Source organism: Barbus barbus (genome assembly GCF_936440315.1).
Source record: "Barbus barbus genome assembly, chromosome: 5".
Lineage (NCBI taxonomy): Eukaryota > Metazoa > Chordata > Actinopteri > Cypriniformes > Cyprinidae > Barbus > Barbus barbus.
In genome coordinates, this window is record NC_136733.1 from 26,908,168 (window position 1) to 26,924,732 (window position 16,565).

General features: G+C 37.0%; 2 protein-coding genes across 4 annotated transcripts in view; one reads left to right on the forward strand and one right to left on the reverse strand.

Moving 5' to 3' along the window:
* The window catches only part of LOC306870132 (guanine nucleotide-binding protein G(I)/G(S)/G(T) subunit beta-2-like), a 22,800-nt gene extending 9,385 nt beyond the window's left edge, over positions 1-13,415 (reverse strand). The window contains exons 1-2 of one of the 2 annotated variants that reach the window (XM_079417216.1): positions 3,350-4,170; positions 207-316 (exon numbers count right to left, since the gene is read on the reverse strand). In XM_079417216.1, coding sequence (XP_079273342.1) covers positions 207-263 — 57 coding nt within the window. In that variant the 5' untranslated portion in view covers positions 264-316; positions 3,350-4,170. Of the gene's footprint in view, positions 1-206; positions 317-3,349; positions 4,171-13,315 lie in introns of those variants that run through there. The other variant, XM_079417217.1, reaches the window with a different exon arrangement.
* On the forward strand, positions 12,649-16,515 carry LOC306870131 (uncharacterized protein). 2 transcript variants are annotated; one of them, XM_079417215.1, is made up of 2 exons: positions 12,649-13,549; positions 14,159-16,329. In XM_079417215.1, exons 1-2 carry the CDS (start codon positions 12,901-12,903, stop codon positions 14,893-14,895), a joined length of 1,386 nt encoding a protein of 461 aa, XP_079273341.1. In that variant the 5' UTR covers positions 12,649-12,900; the 3' UTR covers positions 14,896-16,329. The 2 variants fall into 2 exon arrangements, with proteins under 2 accessions (XP_079273341.1, XP_079273340.1); XM_079417214.1 differs by having other exon boundaries at positions 12,656-13,558; positions 14,159-16,515.
* The last annotated feature ends 50 nt before the right edge of the window (positions 16,516-16,565 follow it).

Genomic DNA, 16,565 nt, shown 5'->3' on the forward strand with positions numbered 1-16,565 from the left:
ATGTGCACTCAGAAAATGAGGATCAGTGCAGATTTCGTCATAAATTGAATTTCATACAAGTATGTTTAGCGGTGACATTATAAAAACTCGCTTTGATCATTACTATATGTAAGGGATAATGTAAACCTAACTGTCATAAACCCTGACATGGTGATCAGGACCCCAACAGTTTATTTTCTTTTAGCAGTTTCAGTATTAGGACTCACTCTGATCTGACTGCGCAGTTGCTCAGCCTCCTGTCGAAGCTGCTCGAGCTCACTCATCTTGAAATGACCTTTAACCTTTACCCTCTGACCTCTCTCACCCGCTCAGACACCTGTAAATTAAAACATGATGTATGAATAACATTAGGGCCACAGGGTTCTAGTTGAACTCAGTAAAGAATCACAGACAGTTTATAGGTTTGACAAACTGAGAAGCAAAATAATACAAATGTTACATTGGAATTTGAAAGTGAAATAAATCATGATTGTAGATTTATAATCTTTGGTTATACTTTTTATTGTAAAAACGTATTAAAGATGTGTTTAATGCTGATAATTTCATTGTGCAGATGTGCTGCAGGGTTTAGATTTACATTACAGCATAATCTTTAATCTGGTATAATCTGGCTAGCAGTTTTTAATATAATAGGATTAATGTTCCGAGAGCCATTCCAAACACAGAAACAAGATCAGGATTATCATTTATGGTACATAAAATTGTGTATCAGATTTAAAATTTAATTTTAATCATTCAGTTTTTCTAAACTACTTTCTATACAAAATGTACTTTTGTCTTGCCAATATTGTTATATGAATTGAATTGAAATGAGAGAAAGAAAAGGTTGCCTGACCTGAAAACATACGAGGCTACACATTCAAATTGGCATGCAAAAACCAATTTTTTTTCACAGTCAAATATATAACAAATCATCAACCAATCCCATAGCCTTTCGGACCTTATAGCCAGTTCTACTTTGCATGCTTCCAGTTATAACCCACAGATCTCAGTATGGCTATTGTATGAAGGCTGATGGAAGCTCTGAGACATTACCCCCTTACCACACATAATGATTAGAGAGCTTTAACGCCCTCAACAAAAACACAACACCACAGCAGGAAGAAAGAAATTAAGCCATGTATAAACTCCACACAAAGAGCATAAACATCCACACGCACACACTTGAAAACGTACATCACAACCCATCATAGAGAAAGAATCAGCAGTGATGTATAATCCCATTTTACCCACTAAACCTTTCACTCAGTTATAATGGCTTAGATCTGATGAATCTTGGCTAATCTAGATGACTGAAAGCCCTTCTGCACCTTTTAAGGTCTTCAAGCATGTTGGGAAAAGAGCAGCTGGTTAAGGAGAGAGGGGTTGGTTATCCTCTGGTCCACTGTAGTACACCACAAATGCCTTAGACTGATGTATAATGTTTGAAATCAGCTAAATATAGGTTAGAAATAGCCTTAGGATCAAACATTATCTATTTATTAACCTACTGTTTTATCTTCTTTGCAGCGGGACTATATTATTGTCAGCACTATGTAAAATAATACGACTTCATACATTAAATATGACTGGAGGGGGCTGTCAGCTGATAAGCATCAAATTGAGAGCAGAAACAAGGCCACCCCGTCGGAGTAAGCAAATGTTTTCTCTGTCGCCATGAAACACGGGTAAAATGTTTTTCTGCGACTCGTAAACTGACAGATGAGATTTAGAAACAGCATGTTGCATCCGGCTTCTATTGTCACCTTGCCGCAGAATGGCGGGTATGCAGAACCATTTTTGGTTAAATCAGCGTTCCATTACCGATACAAAAGCGCCAATACTAATATTATGCTCATTGGATTTGTGTCCTTGGAGTTCTGTTAGAATGAACTATATATATATATATATATATATATATATATATATATATATATATATATATATATATATAAAAAGTCAGACTTTGCCCCACCCCTACAGCTGAATGCAGAGTGAAATATGCACTGTCTGCATACTGCAAGGAAAGGGAGAAAAGTAAGCGGCATTTCTATCGTATACTAACACCAACCGCTCTTTTCACTAAAACCGCATCCTATTTAAACCACTCGTCCTTTTAAACCCGGGAGACAGCTGCAAAACGTGAGTTTGCCTGGTCACGTGGGTTACGTTTATACTTCAGTCCGATCATCCAACGCCCAGAACAACAGACTTACGAACGTCCTCTTTTATCATGCTACTGACATTTGCATATGGCAAGCCATTTTAACAAGTTATCCTTAATACAAACTGACTCATATCAATATGTGATGCTGATTTTTTAACCTTTTGCACGTAATTAAGTACTTACTAGTATCTTTATTTGGGGATCAGAACTAGTATGTATTCCAATATATAGCTAAGTGATACCTATTCTAATTTTCCTAGTAACTTCATTACTCACTACTTATTCTTTAGTTACTTTTGCAGTTTCTTCTCCAGTTTTTCTGGGATTAACTAATCAAATACTGGTACCGGTTTATTAGACACGACAATGTATTCAAATTGGTACTAGTAAAATGTTTGTCTACCAATAAGATTTTAAATGAACAATAAAGTAGCCATTCTGGTTAGTTATTACATATGACAAGCAATAAAGCAAGTGTCAATAGTGAGATAGCCTAACTAAAGGGCTAAATACCAGTGTTTTTTAAAATAAACATAAATATTTAAAACATATATACTAGTAAAGCTGGAATATATCCTAGTAACTATCCTAAAGATTTTAATCTTCTAAATCAGATAAGCAAAAATAAGTATTAGTAGGCCTACCCACTGAATAGTGAAAACTGGAATATGTAGGCTACCAACTAATGAATACTAGTATGAAGTGAACAGTAGGCTATTTAGTGGATTCAGTATCTAGTGAAAGTTAAAATTATAGTAGTCAGTAGTAGATTGATTACTATGTTTTTTTTTTTAAATAGTGAATAAATATATTTAGTATAAAGCAGTAAATGTTGAAACAGCTTGCCATAATCAGAGCTGTGGAGTGAGTAAAAGCGCTGGAGGCTGCGGCCAGCTGAAGAACAGGAGCCTTCTGCTCCATCAATTCACGACTCACGGCTAAAATGAGACATGCTGCACTTTTAAAAACAGATTTAATGTGATATATAATCTCCATGATATTCATATTGATTGTGAATAGCAATCCACTAATGTGATTTTGTGACAAAACCAGTAAAATCACAAATGACCGAAAATAACACATTACAACTGAACACGAACCATTTTAATCGTCTAGAATTCTGATGCCTTTCCTACTTTTCATCCATATGTCTCGTGTGGGTCACAGCATTCTGATAAATCTTAGAAATTATTATAGGCCTACCTGTTAATCTTCCTGTTTGGCTTTAGTCTCCACGTAAAGTGAGTGGAATGCTGAAGTGGGTGGCGGAAGTAATTCGCAGGGATTTTTTATTTTTTTTTTCCTGCTGGAAAATTATTAGGACTGCATACTGTCGTTTTTTTCCTAGTGCCGTTAGGCCTCGGCGACTCTGTGTTTCATGTGCGAAACGAATCAAAACGATGTTATCATGAAGTATGGAGCTACCATGTCGCCCTCTGATTGTTTAGTGAGGATGGGAAGAAGCCTTTTCCACGGTATTCCTTATACACGTCGCTACTGGGACAAACGTATTTTGCGCCTTAAATAATATAATTACCGACAGATGTAATAAGTCCAAATACAGTAAAGCTTTCAAATGAAGTACATGCAGTCGTTGTCTTTAAATTGCGTTGCTTGATCTTCGCCTCTTCCCTCCCGAGTGTCTTCTTCCTCCGTCTTCTCGTTCTGGTCTCTTCGTTTTGACCGTCGCTCCTCGTCCAAGAAATGACCAATTCAATACAACGCGAGGCACCCCGTGGCCCTTTAAAAAAATTAAAATAAAGTAACCAAAATCGACTTGGTTATCTCTCCGGAGGAGCATACCCGTCCATCAGTTCAAATGTGACTGTGCCAGAATAGGAGGCGGGGTGAATTCAACATAAACGACAGTCCTACAGTTGTTTTCTAAATAATTCAAATAATGTGCGCTCGCTCTGCTGTCAATTCAGTCCCGTATGAAATCATTCGGTCTGAACCAGAAACACGTAGCATCACATACGCGCGATTCAACCACACCCATTTTATTGCGAATGTACCACTGCAGCGCAGACCTCCGCCGCCAAACAGGGGGATGAACAGCACCTCACACTGGAACACACTCGAGTTTAGGCCGCTAAAGCTAAATATGTGAAATGTGGAAATGAGAATAAGAGGATCTCAATTTAAACTTTTGTGGAAGATAACAAATACATGACTTGGAGAAAACAGTGATATTTGACAGAATTCCTCCTCCTCACTGCTGAGTGACTATGAATGCGCTCCTGAGCGGAGTGTTGCCAGATCGCGCAAGAAGAGTCGAAAATAAGGGACTTCCCAGAAGCATATGGAGCTGAGAAAAGAGAACATATAGGCTAATGACTATAACGACAGAGGGCAAGGCTCCAACGGTAGGTCGGGGTATTTGGAAGTGCCGTTAATTAGTCTTAGTATGTGCTTTTATTACAGTTTTGCTACCAAATTAAGCTATTACAATACTCACTACTATGTGTTCTTTAGTTAGGGTACTTTTTTTTTCAAATAGTTACTAGTTTCTGCTTTTCTTACCTGGTAATAGGCCTAATACTCATAATAAAAACTTACTAATATGTTTTGGAGGCCAAGCACCAGCCATAAAATAAATATTCTGCTCTCTCTCTACCCATATACAGGTGCTGGCTAGCTGGTAGATGGCTGCATTGACTTTGGACTTGAAAAAACACAATGGACCAACACCAGAAGACATCACAGCACCCCAAATCATCACTGACTTCAAAAACTTCACTCTGGACTTCAAGCAGCTTGGATTCTGTGCCTCTCCAGTTTTCCTCCAGACCTTGATTTCCAAATCAAATGCAAAATTTACTTTTATCTGAAAAGAGGTCTTTGGACCACTGAGCAACAATCCAGTTCTTTTTCTCCACAGCCCAGGTAAGACACTTCTGACGTTGTCTCTGGTTCAGAAGTGGCTTGGTAGCCCTTTTCCTGAAGACGTCTGAGCGTGGTGACTCTTGATGCACTGACTCCAGCTTCAGTCCACTCCTTGTGAAGTTCTCCCAAGTGTTTGAATCAGCTTTGCTTGACAGTATTCTCAAGCTTGCGGTCATCCCTGTTGCTTGTGCACCTTTTCCTACCCAATTTCTTCCTTCCAGTCAACTTTGCATTTAATATGCTTTGATACAGCACTCTGTAAACAGCCACACCTTTCAGTAATGACCCTCTGTGACTTACCCTCTTTGTGGAGGGCGTCAATGATTGTCTTCCGGACCACTGCCAAGTCAGCACTCTTCTCCATTATTGTGGTTTCAAAGAACAAGAGATACCCGGAATTTATACTGTAGGGATGGTCATTTAATGTAACTCAAATGTAAATATTCTAATATTTTGAGATACTGGATTTTTTACTTTCATGAGCTGTAAGCTCTAATCATCAAAATTAAAACAACAAAAAAAACTTTTGAAATATAGAGAGAGTAGAATATTTATTTTATGGGTGGTGCTTGGCCTCCAAAACACATTAGTAAATTTTTATGTGTGGGTGTGGGTGTAAAAATAGCTATATATTTAAAAAAGGATTATAACATGCCAACACTGACTAACTGTACTCACATTATGCCAGAAGTTCAAATGATTTGCACTAAAATGTATACATTGTCACTTATCACGTATGCCTTTTCTTGTTATTATTGAACATATTTAATTATACATTTATTTCCAGTATTTTTCAAAACATTTCTAAAAATACCCAACATCTATTATTATCCAGATAAGTTCATCGACACTTTCTCAAATTACTTAGAGCTGTAATTAAAATTCCCCTGTAAGGGCACTCAGTAATGCAATGCACACTTTCTCTCTAGAGACATAAGCTGCCACCCACCGGAGACACACTCCTAATTACACCTGCCATAATTACAAGTTGAGGGGAGGGGCAGACAGATTATACTACAGTGCACTTGCTGCTTGGCCCGTATTAAAATTTATGACAGATTGTCTATGCTGTACTGCTGTGGATGAACATCAAACAGTGAATTATTTGTTTCATTTATATCAACAACTCTGCACCATTAGACTGCCCCACGCATTATGGGCAGCACAATATGGTCAGCATGCATACCCCCTTCCCCAAATGTAGTGATGGTACATTCCACCTGCCCTACTCCCCATAAGGGACTGTAGTATAGCTGTGGATGGGTTGCCCAGCAACACCATTTTCACAGACCCATGCAAGCAGTATGTAGTTGGATGGACATGCAATGTTCTGCATTAATCCTCCAGAGATAGCCACGTAGCCACAGGTAGTTGTATCTTATCCAGTCTATGATTTAGTTAACATAATGACTAAGCAATCAAAATAAAAAATGTATAGAAATGTATTTAAAAGCTTTAAACATTTCTGCCAACAGATGAGATGGGCAGAATGAACGGATGGGTGAAGAAGATGAAGAGTGCAGTGTGATCACACTCCTCTCCACACGGGCTAAACAAAGCTCAGATTCACAGAGGTTCACATTCTGGTGTCAGACCGACCAGATTTTGGTGCAACAAGACCGAGTCTAAAATAAATAGAGTTTGTGTTTTCCATTTGCCAACCTATAGAGTGCGCTATTTTTCTTTCTTACAGCATGTTGGGGAAAAGAAAACAAGAAAAAATCAATTGCTGTCCAAAAGTCGCCATTATTTGAACTTAGGCCACCATATAAATCAGAGAATGTGTTAAATAAGTAAATATGTAAAGGCTAAGGAAATATGAACTAATCGTTTATTTCCAGCAAGGAAACAATAAATCTTGTGCAAAAAAAAAGAAAAGAAACCAAATGCACAGTATTCTCTGAAACGTTAGGAAGATGTTGTTTGACATTTAATCCGACAAAGACTTGAATGATGAAGCAGTGATTAACCGAGTGTTCTGCTGCAAGCTCCCTCTAATGTTTAACCCTGTAGTTTGCCCAGTAGTGTAAAGGTCACACAAAGACAGAAGTTTCATATTTAAAGCAAGTTTTTTGTTGTTATTTTTTTTATTTTGTTTTTTATCTAAACCTGTGCATTCTCATAATTTATGCAACACATCTATTCTTTACTTGAGATTACCTAGTGTTTTCTGGACGGGTAGCCTAGTTGTAGAAGAAAATCTACTCTTTTTTTGACAATTCTTCTCTGACTATCTGTATTAAGGAGAATACATCACAGAACATTGCATCTCTCAAAAACAATTATAATCCATTTTTTTCCCCCATTTATATATAAAGGCCATTCATTCTTATATGGATTCATTTATATACTTAATTAATAAAAAATAAAAAATAAAATCCCAGGATGCTATTGACGTCATTACTCAGTGGGTGGGTGGGTAGCGTGGCTGGAGAAGTTCATTTTCAAACAATTTGAGAAAAGGAGAGTGATATTTGCTACATTGTTTTAAAACCTTAGGAAGGGTCTGTTGTGCAGTCATGGAGGAAGATTCTGACGAATCGATAATGGAGGACAGGAAGGATTTATGGAGGTATATTCGGGGAAAAATAAAAAAATTTAAAACGTAAGGAATCTAAGGATCAGGAGGATAACAAAGATATGATGGAATCGATACAGGATAAGACAAAAAAAAAGGACAAAAGACAATCAAGAAATTATAAGAGAACAAACTGTACAAAATGCTAAGGAGAATGGATTTAAAGTTATGCTGACATTTGAAAAGAGTACAGGAAAACATTTGCATCCAATAGGACTGTCCAAGGCAATCGATAATACACTATATTGCCAAACGTATTGCGTCACCCCCTTCTAATGAACAGGTTTGACTACTTTAGTAATTCCCATGAGTACAAATCTTAATGTTTAAGCATATAATGATATTCTAGGGAATTGTGTGCTTCTAATTTTATTGCAACAGTTTGGACATGGCCCTTTTCTATTCTAATATGACAGTGCCTCTGTGTATACGCAAGGTTCAAAAAGAAATGATTGATTCGGTCAGTGTGGAAGAACTTAACTGGTCTGCATAAAGCAAAATCCTAATCTCATTTGAACACCTCTGGTGTGACTTTAAATGCAGATTTTGAGCCGAAAACTCATCATTAGAAGGGGGTGACCTACTTTTGGCAATACAGTGTATCATTGGATCAGTTGTTTTGGCTAAATGTTTGGGACAAGGGAGAGTTTTGATCATAGTGAAAGACATTGGGCAAAAAAGCAAACTACTCAAGATAAAAGAAATTAACGGAGAAAAGATCACATCCAAAGAGATTGGAGTAGGAAAGGTGGAAAAAGGGGTAATATATGGAATTCCAACATATATAACTACTGATGAAATTCATGAAAGTATAAGAGGAGTGAATAACCAACACTCTCTCCACCCTCAATACCACGACTGAGGTGAGACCCTTGAGCAAAGCACCGAACCCCCAACTGCTCCGCATCAATCTGGATGTATGTTCACTACTGTGTGTACACTTGGATGGGTTAAATGCAGAGCACAAATTCCGAGTATGGGTCACCATAATTGGCCTCACACCACTTCCCTTTCCCTTTATTAACGTGAGAAGACTGTATAAGACAAAGGAAGGACAACGACAGGAAAGTTTGAGTGTCTTGTTGACATTTGAAGGGGAAATGCCTGAAAAGGTACAAATGGGATATATTAGTTACCCAGTAAGAGTGTATGTCCCAATGCCATTGAGATGTTTTAAATGTCAACGAATTGGACATGTGGCTGCAGTGTGTCGGGGGAAGGTAAGATGTGTAAAATGTGGAGGTAAGCATGATTATGATAAATGCACAGAGGTGAATGGACTAAAATGCTGTAACTGTGGAGGTTCTCACAGTGCAGCATATGGAGGATGTGAGGTACAAATTAAAGCAAGAGAAGTCCAAAAATACAAGGCCGAGCATAAAGTCACTTATGCTGAAGCAGTGAAGGTCTGCAAAAGTAAGGAGGACAGGAGGGACGAGATGAAGGATAATCTCAATCAAGACTCAGGGAACATAGAAATGGGGAAAACTAAGGAATTAGAATGTAAACATCAGTGTGCTATAAAAGAAAATGCTCTAATAATGACTAAAGAGAACTTTCTAGCCTTTATTGTTAAGGTAATTAATGTCACTGCTATGTTGCCGAGCAGATCGGCCAAGATTAAAACAATTCTAGAAGCTGCATCAGAATTCCTAGGGATCTCTGGGATTTCAGTAAGCGCAATACATGAAATTCTAACTAGAGCAACAACAGTAGAAGCTTCCCAGGTATCTGAGTAGTTTAATGGTGATAAACGTAATGCAATGGAATGCAAGGAGCCTTGTAGCAAATGGTCAAGAATTTAAAAAAATATATATTAGATTTGGAGCATAAACCAAGTGTAATTTGTGTTCAAGAGTCCTGGTTTAAGCCAAATCTGCAATTTGTATCACCAGGATATAAGTCTGTTCGGAAGGATAGAGTTGGCAAACAAGGGGGAGGGGTGATAACTTTTATAAAAGAAGGAACTATATAGGGAATTAATTGAGGTTAAGGATATAAAATGTGTTGTGGTTGAAATATATTTTAGAGAATAATCAATTGTAATATATAATTTTTATAATCCATGTAAGAAGATTTCATTAAATTTGTTTGAAAAGATTATGGTGTGGTGATTTTAATGCCCATAATTGGTTATGGGGGAGTAAAAATACAGATTATAATGGGGAAGTAATAGAACAGTTCATGGATGATAGAGCATTAGTATGTTTAAACACAGGAGAGGGAACTAGGTATAATTGAACAGAGAATACGGTATCAAGTATAGATTTAACATTAATATCAAATGGAATGGCTGAATTATGTGAATGGAAAGTAAATAGCGAGAACACAGTTGGAGTTATTTTTTGTAAAATAAATGTAATAGTGTGTAAATAAATAGTAATTCTGAATGTTTTCTGCAAAAGAAATGGATGGATGAGAAGGCATATTGGAATTCATTTAGCAAGCATTGTGAAACAAATATAGATATAGTGGTAGAAGATTCAGTAGAAACATTCTGTGACTCAGTTACGAATCTAATAATGGAAGCTGCAACATTATTTATACCACAAAGAATTGCAGGTCAGAAAAACAAAAATATTCCATGGTGGAAGGAAGAGTGCAGTAAAGCAATTAAAGAAAGAAATAAGGCATTTAAACAACTCGGGGAAAATATTAGTATGAGTAATTTGGTGGAGTATAAAAAAGCAAGAGCTAATACAAGAAGAATAATTAAGAATGCCAAGAGAGAAGGATGGAGAGAAGTTTGTTCTACCATAGGAAAAGATACTCCTATGGATAAAATATGGAATATGTTAAGGAATATGAGTGGAAATGGAAATATGTCAACTCAAATACCAGTTTTAATTGAAGAAGACAAAGTTGCAGTAATAGATATAATATAATATAATAGTCATCAATTTATAAGGCAGAAAATGGTATTCCTCAAGGGAGTGTTATAAGTCCAGTTCTTTTTAATATTATGATTAATGATAATTTTTCATAATTTAATTTTTGACAATTTAGGATATGGTGTGGGATGTGCATTATATGCTGATGATGGGGCTATTTGGAAGAGAGGTCGAAATACAACAAGTGATTTCAAGTATGCAAACAGCTATTAAAAAGGTGGAAAATGGAGTATAGAATGGAGATTTAAAATGTCTAGTAAATAAAAATGTAAAACTAGTAAATCAAGTTATATGGTATTCAATGAAAAAAGAAGATTATAAGGATATTGCATTATTATTGTATGGAAAACCTTTAGAACAAGTTTTTAAATATTTAGGAATGTGGTTAGATGGGAGGTATACCTGGAAAAAAACATGTTTAGGAAATAGATAAAAAATGCAGGAGGATCTTAAATGTGATGAGGGCAATAGCTGGGAAAGAATGGGGAGCTGAAAGAGACTCAATGCTAACAATATATCAAGCCTTGAAGATCTACAATTGATTATGGATGCATGATTTATGGTTCAGCATCAGAATCATTATTAAGGAGTCTAGATAGGATACAATATAGAGCTCTTAGAATATGCAACTAAAACAACACCAGTCAGTGCATTATTAGTAGAGGCAAATGAAATGCCATTGAGATTAAGGAGAGTTAAATTGTCTCTGGTATTTTGGACATCTTTAAAGAGTTACACTGGAGAACGGATAGCTAAAGATGTTTTAAATAATTGTTGGGAATACTTAAATAGTAAAGGGAGAGGATGGAACATAAACCAGTTAGCAGAGAAATATCAGATTGCAAATATAGAATGCAGTGTGTCACCTGTATGGGGAGAGGTTCCAATATGGATAATCCCTGAGGTCAAAATTGATTTAGAGATGTTAGATAAGAAACGGGAATGGGAGGAAATGGGTATGGTTAAATATCATGTATATAAATACATACAGGAAAGATTCTATGCAAGTATGCACATCTATACTGATGGATTACAGGAATAGGAGTGTATATTCCAGAGTTTAAAATATCAATATCTAAACAATTAACATCTAAATTGTCAATATATACTGTTGAAATGGTCCCGATTATAATAGGAGATGAGGTAAAGGGTAGAGGAGGTAAAACCAGACAGAGTAGTGATATGCTCTGACTCTGCTTCTGTTTTAATAACATTATTTACTCATCATTCTTCTAGAGAAGATCTGATGTGTGAAATATTTTCATTATTATGGCGAATACAAAGGAAAGGAGTGGTAGTTGGATTCTGCTGGGTGCCAGCACATGTAGGAGTAGCTGGCAATGAATATGCTGACGAATTAGCAAAAAATGCTTTAAAAAGGGAAGAAATAGATTTGAATGTTCCTTTAAGTAAAGGTCAAGTTTAATCTATAATTAATATAATTAAAAATATTATTAAAGACTGGCAGGAAAAATGGAATACAGATAATAAGGGGCGGGATTTATATAATATTTAAAAAATGGTAGATACAAAGAAAAGTATAAGTGTTAGAAATAGAAAAGAAGAGGTCATAATTACTAGGATGAACACTCAGGATTGAACGCATTGCTGTTTGTAACTGGAGTTCATGAGACTGGTTTATGTGAGAGTTGTGCGGAGAAAGAAACAGTAGAGCATGTGATATATGATTGTAAAATGTATGATGAGGAAAGAAAGGAATTAATATCATATTTAAACAAAAGAGGGAAGGTAAATAAGGATTTGGCATATTTGTTAGGTTATGATTTTAATAGAGATAGAGTAGGGTACAGAATACTAATAGAATACATATATACTACTGGATTAAGTGAAAGGATTTAATATAGAATAAGGATGCTCTGGTATATTCCAGATTTTAGGGTCCAATCTGGAGGAGCTGAACAGGCAGCGACAGATGGGACTTTGGGAGATGGAATGCGATGGAGCATCAAATAATTATATAGCCTATAATATATGGATGGCTGTGAGAAAGAGGCAAGAGCAAAAATAAGGAGAGTAAAATAAATCATATAAATAAATATGCATGACAGCAAAGGTAGGTGGCGATATGTACAAAGAATGCAACGCGCCAAAAAACGGAAGAAGAAGAAAAAGAAGACGACGTCATTACTCTTCGACACTGACGACAGCAGAACGCGACAGATTGAGTAAGATTTTCCAAACACACACTTGTAGGTTGTTGTTTCTTTTACATCGCAACCCGATAGCATTATCGAACAACTACATTAGTGATGGAAGTGAGGCCGTAAACTATTCTTTTCTAGTCCCAAGTTAGCTAAGACAGAAACCCAAACCGCCTCTTCTGAGCTCTGGAACACTAAGTTACATCTCGCAGTGAAATACTGCTGTGGATCGTAACCATGACTTTGAGCATGGACATCAGCGTTTCTTTTCTCAAGTGCGAACTCGCCTCTACTATCGACCAGGCGGTAAGATGCGCCGTCGAAACGGTTTTAAAAGAAACTGCGCGAGTTGTTGGCATAAAGCTGGCCGCGGCTCGAAACGCAGCGGCAGAGTCGCACCGAGAGAACCAGAGCCTGCGCGAGAGACTGGAGATCTCCGAGAGCGAGCTGAAAGCTGTGCGCTACTACATGACCGCGGCTGAAAAGAACATCAAACAGTGTTTACTTCTCAACAGAAACCAGCCCGGGACAAATATCGTGCGCACAAACGCAGACGACGCACTTTTTGTGATTCCGTCACGCACTGCGGACGGAAGCCCAACATTACAGGCGCAAAGCAGAGAATCCTCCCGCAAGAGCTTCCGAAACTCACCGGGAAGAATCCACAATCCCAAAAATCTCCCTAGTGTTGGCCTCTGTCTCCCCACGGTGCAGTCAGACTGGCCTCGGGAGTGCGTGAACCGCAGAAAGGCAAGAGGGAACTCAATAGGCAACAGTTCAGCTCTCGCGAGTGACCCCACGACCTCACAAACTCCTGTGGAAAACAATCCTGCTCTCTTCAAACCAGAAGATGAGCCAGAGGGCCCGTTTTACATCACGAATGAGGGTGAAAAAGGTTCATTGTTATTATTTTTACCATTTGTAAGTCGAATACTGCCAAACAAGCGTGACCACAGAGTATTAGCCATAGATGTTTATCAATCTTGCAAAGTCTGACCTAATAGTATGAGTACATATCTGAAAAGGAACAATTTTTGACAAAAAAAATCTTTAAATTTTTTTTGAAAATACGCAGTTTGATACAGATATTATTTATATTAAATTCTGATAGCTTGTTCTATATATCAATGGGACTTTAACAATATAACAGACTACTAGCATATACACACGACCAAATCTCTTACGTTTTAATTGTGGAGGACAAAACATAATGCCATGCAATGATGATTGAGATATACAACTAAACATTCCTCAAAAGCATCAAAAAGTTATGGTTAATAGTTGAAAGTATGATTAATCAAGCAAACATAAGATGCTTCACTTCAGTAAATGTTTATCTTAAAATATTACTAACAAAATGAAAGTTATACTTCAAAATCAAAATCATGAAATTTCACAGCAAAACAATACGAGTACTACAACTTAAAGGGGGCTTTTTTAAAAGGCATTTCACATGCTAAAAATATATGAAAATGAGCTTTTCCTTGTTTTACAGACAATAGTTCTGCAGTAACAGACAGTGAGAGGAGACATGAGGAACCAGACCGCTCTGCAAACCCACCAGAGGATCCATCTGACATGACAAAGTTTGAGTTTGAAATGACCACGCCAGCTGGGAATGTTAATGAGCTGGAGCTGATACAGGTGATGCATGACTCTGATGATGTAAAACAGGGCACCATTAAAATCGAAGACAATCCTGATTCCCTTACATTAGAGCCTCCTTCATCAAATCTAGCTGTAGCATCTTCATCCAACTCCATGCAAGAGCTAGCGCAAATCTCCTTGCCTTCGATGAGGGAGAGTGATGGTGATGCTTTGCTGGCCTTGGCGGTACCTGTTAGTAGTGACTGTGGGTTCAGCAGGACTATCGAGAGCCCTGATAAAGTGCACCGCTGCAACATTTGTGGTCGGGGGTTCAGACGTTTCTATTGCTTGAAAACACACCAGCGCATACACACAGGTGAGCGCCCGTATCCTTGCAGATATTGCGAGAAACGATTCCGCCATTTGGACAGCTTACACAAGCACCAGCGCATTCACACAGGAGAGAGACCGTACCGCTGTGCTGAGTGTGGATGCTGCTTCAGAGAACTCGGTCAGCTCAAAAAGCACAGACTCAAACACTCACCCACATTTGTTCCGGTGGCCAATCCCACCTTACCTCTCCTCCCAGCCGGACCCTCCTTTGTCTGGCCACATCTCAACACACAGTCTTTGGATTCAGTCTAGGCATGTGACGGTATTTTCAAAGCATGGTAATTGTGGAAACTGTTACGGTATAATCTGCTGGTATTCAATGATGTTACAAAAACAGGTTAAAAGATAAACTTGTCCTCTTAATAACAAATGTGATAACTTCTCAAATCAGGGACATTAAAAATGTAACAAAACACAAAATTTATAGACGTGTGTCAAACAGATTAAAGTGCAACAGAACACAACTATAAGGGACAATAATAAAGAATTAAAAGATTTTTAACCATTATCTAGATATATTTTCTGGGCTGGTATGTTTTAGTCCAGATTAAAATGTGCAAGTGTAAAGAAATGCGTATTATATAATTCTTAGTATTAAATAGTCAATATTTTGTATTTTTTATATAAACACCATTGCAGATACAAAATCTGAACGGTTATTTTGAAAGAACTTAAATACTGTTTGACTTCAGTTCAGAAACAGGAATTTTCATAGCACTACTTTGTGTACAGGGGTAACCACTGTATTTCTGCTTTTCTGTAAGTGCCACATACTGTCAGAGCGTGAATTTGCATTTCCATTTGGCCTGTTTGCTGTTTTTTTCAAAACTTCAGATCAAAGTGAGAAGCAGACTTATTTTATATGCAGCATACATGTCACGCAGTGTCATAAATTTTAACTGGTTGATGGTAAATAAGATAATGTGCAGTCTAGAAGTCTTTACAATTCAGAAAACAAGGTACCCAGAATTAATCACTGTATTTTGAAGTGTGCATGATAACAATACTGTATGTTCACTACCACAATGTACCGTGTTATCAAATACCGGAACATGTCTAATTCAATAAAAGGCCTATTGAAGAGAAGACATCTGACCAGGGGCGTCTGACATAGTGGAACAGTCAGTGCACAGGGCCCAGAATTCCCAGCGATGCCCCTGTATCCGACATCCGAGAAGACATTTTCTGAGAATATATGAAGTTCATTTGCAAAAACAGATAACTCTCAGAAATCATGTTTTTTTTCTTGTGCATTCCAATTAATCTCAATCAAACTAGTTGGGTTATTTTGACTGGGTTAAAAAATAAGTTAAAAAAACCCAGCTAACTAACACAATAAAAACATAACTTAATAAAAAAAAACATGATTTTTGAAAATGTCTAAAAACGGAGTTATCTGTTTTTGCAAATAAACTCTACATATGTTGTGGCACAAAACACACAAAAAGTTTGATCCAAAAACAACTGGAGGTATATTGGAAGATATATATTTGCCTGATTGTGTAAACAGTTTGTCCATTACACGCTAAATTAATTTAGATTCATATGTACAAAATACATCATCCACAGTTCAGCATAACCATAACTATAATGAGTTGTTTTCATGCATAAAAACAACAATGCAAAGTGTTACAGTGCAAAACATTTAAATGGGTTCCAGCTAAGATTAAACTTTCACAACAAGGCATTTTCTGGTCTTGAGACTTGATTTTACCCACTCTGATCATCACACAAAAATGTATATCCTGCACAAATCAGAACTGAAACTAATTATTTTTGTACTTGGTATTAATGCAGCACTTCAGAGATTTTAAATGCATTAGTATGAATTATAGCCTGACAAATAAAGGCAGAAAGTACCACACCCATGCCAAGATTTTATACAATGCTTTTTTTTTTTGCATTTTAATTGGGCCTGCATA

Bases quoted from the DNA above. Each gene is read 5' to 3' on its own strand.
- LOC306870131 (XM_079417214.1), top strand. From the start codon at position 12,901: ATGACTTTGAGCATGGACATCAGCGTTTCTTTTCTCAAGTGCGAACTC. The intron at 13,559-14,158 runs GTTCATTGTTAT...CTTGTTTTACAG, and splicing joins CACGAATGAGGGTGAAAAAG to ACAATAGTTCTGCAGTAACA.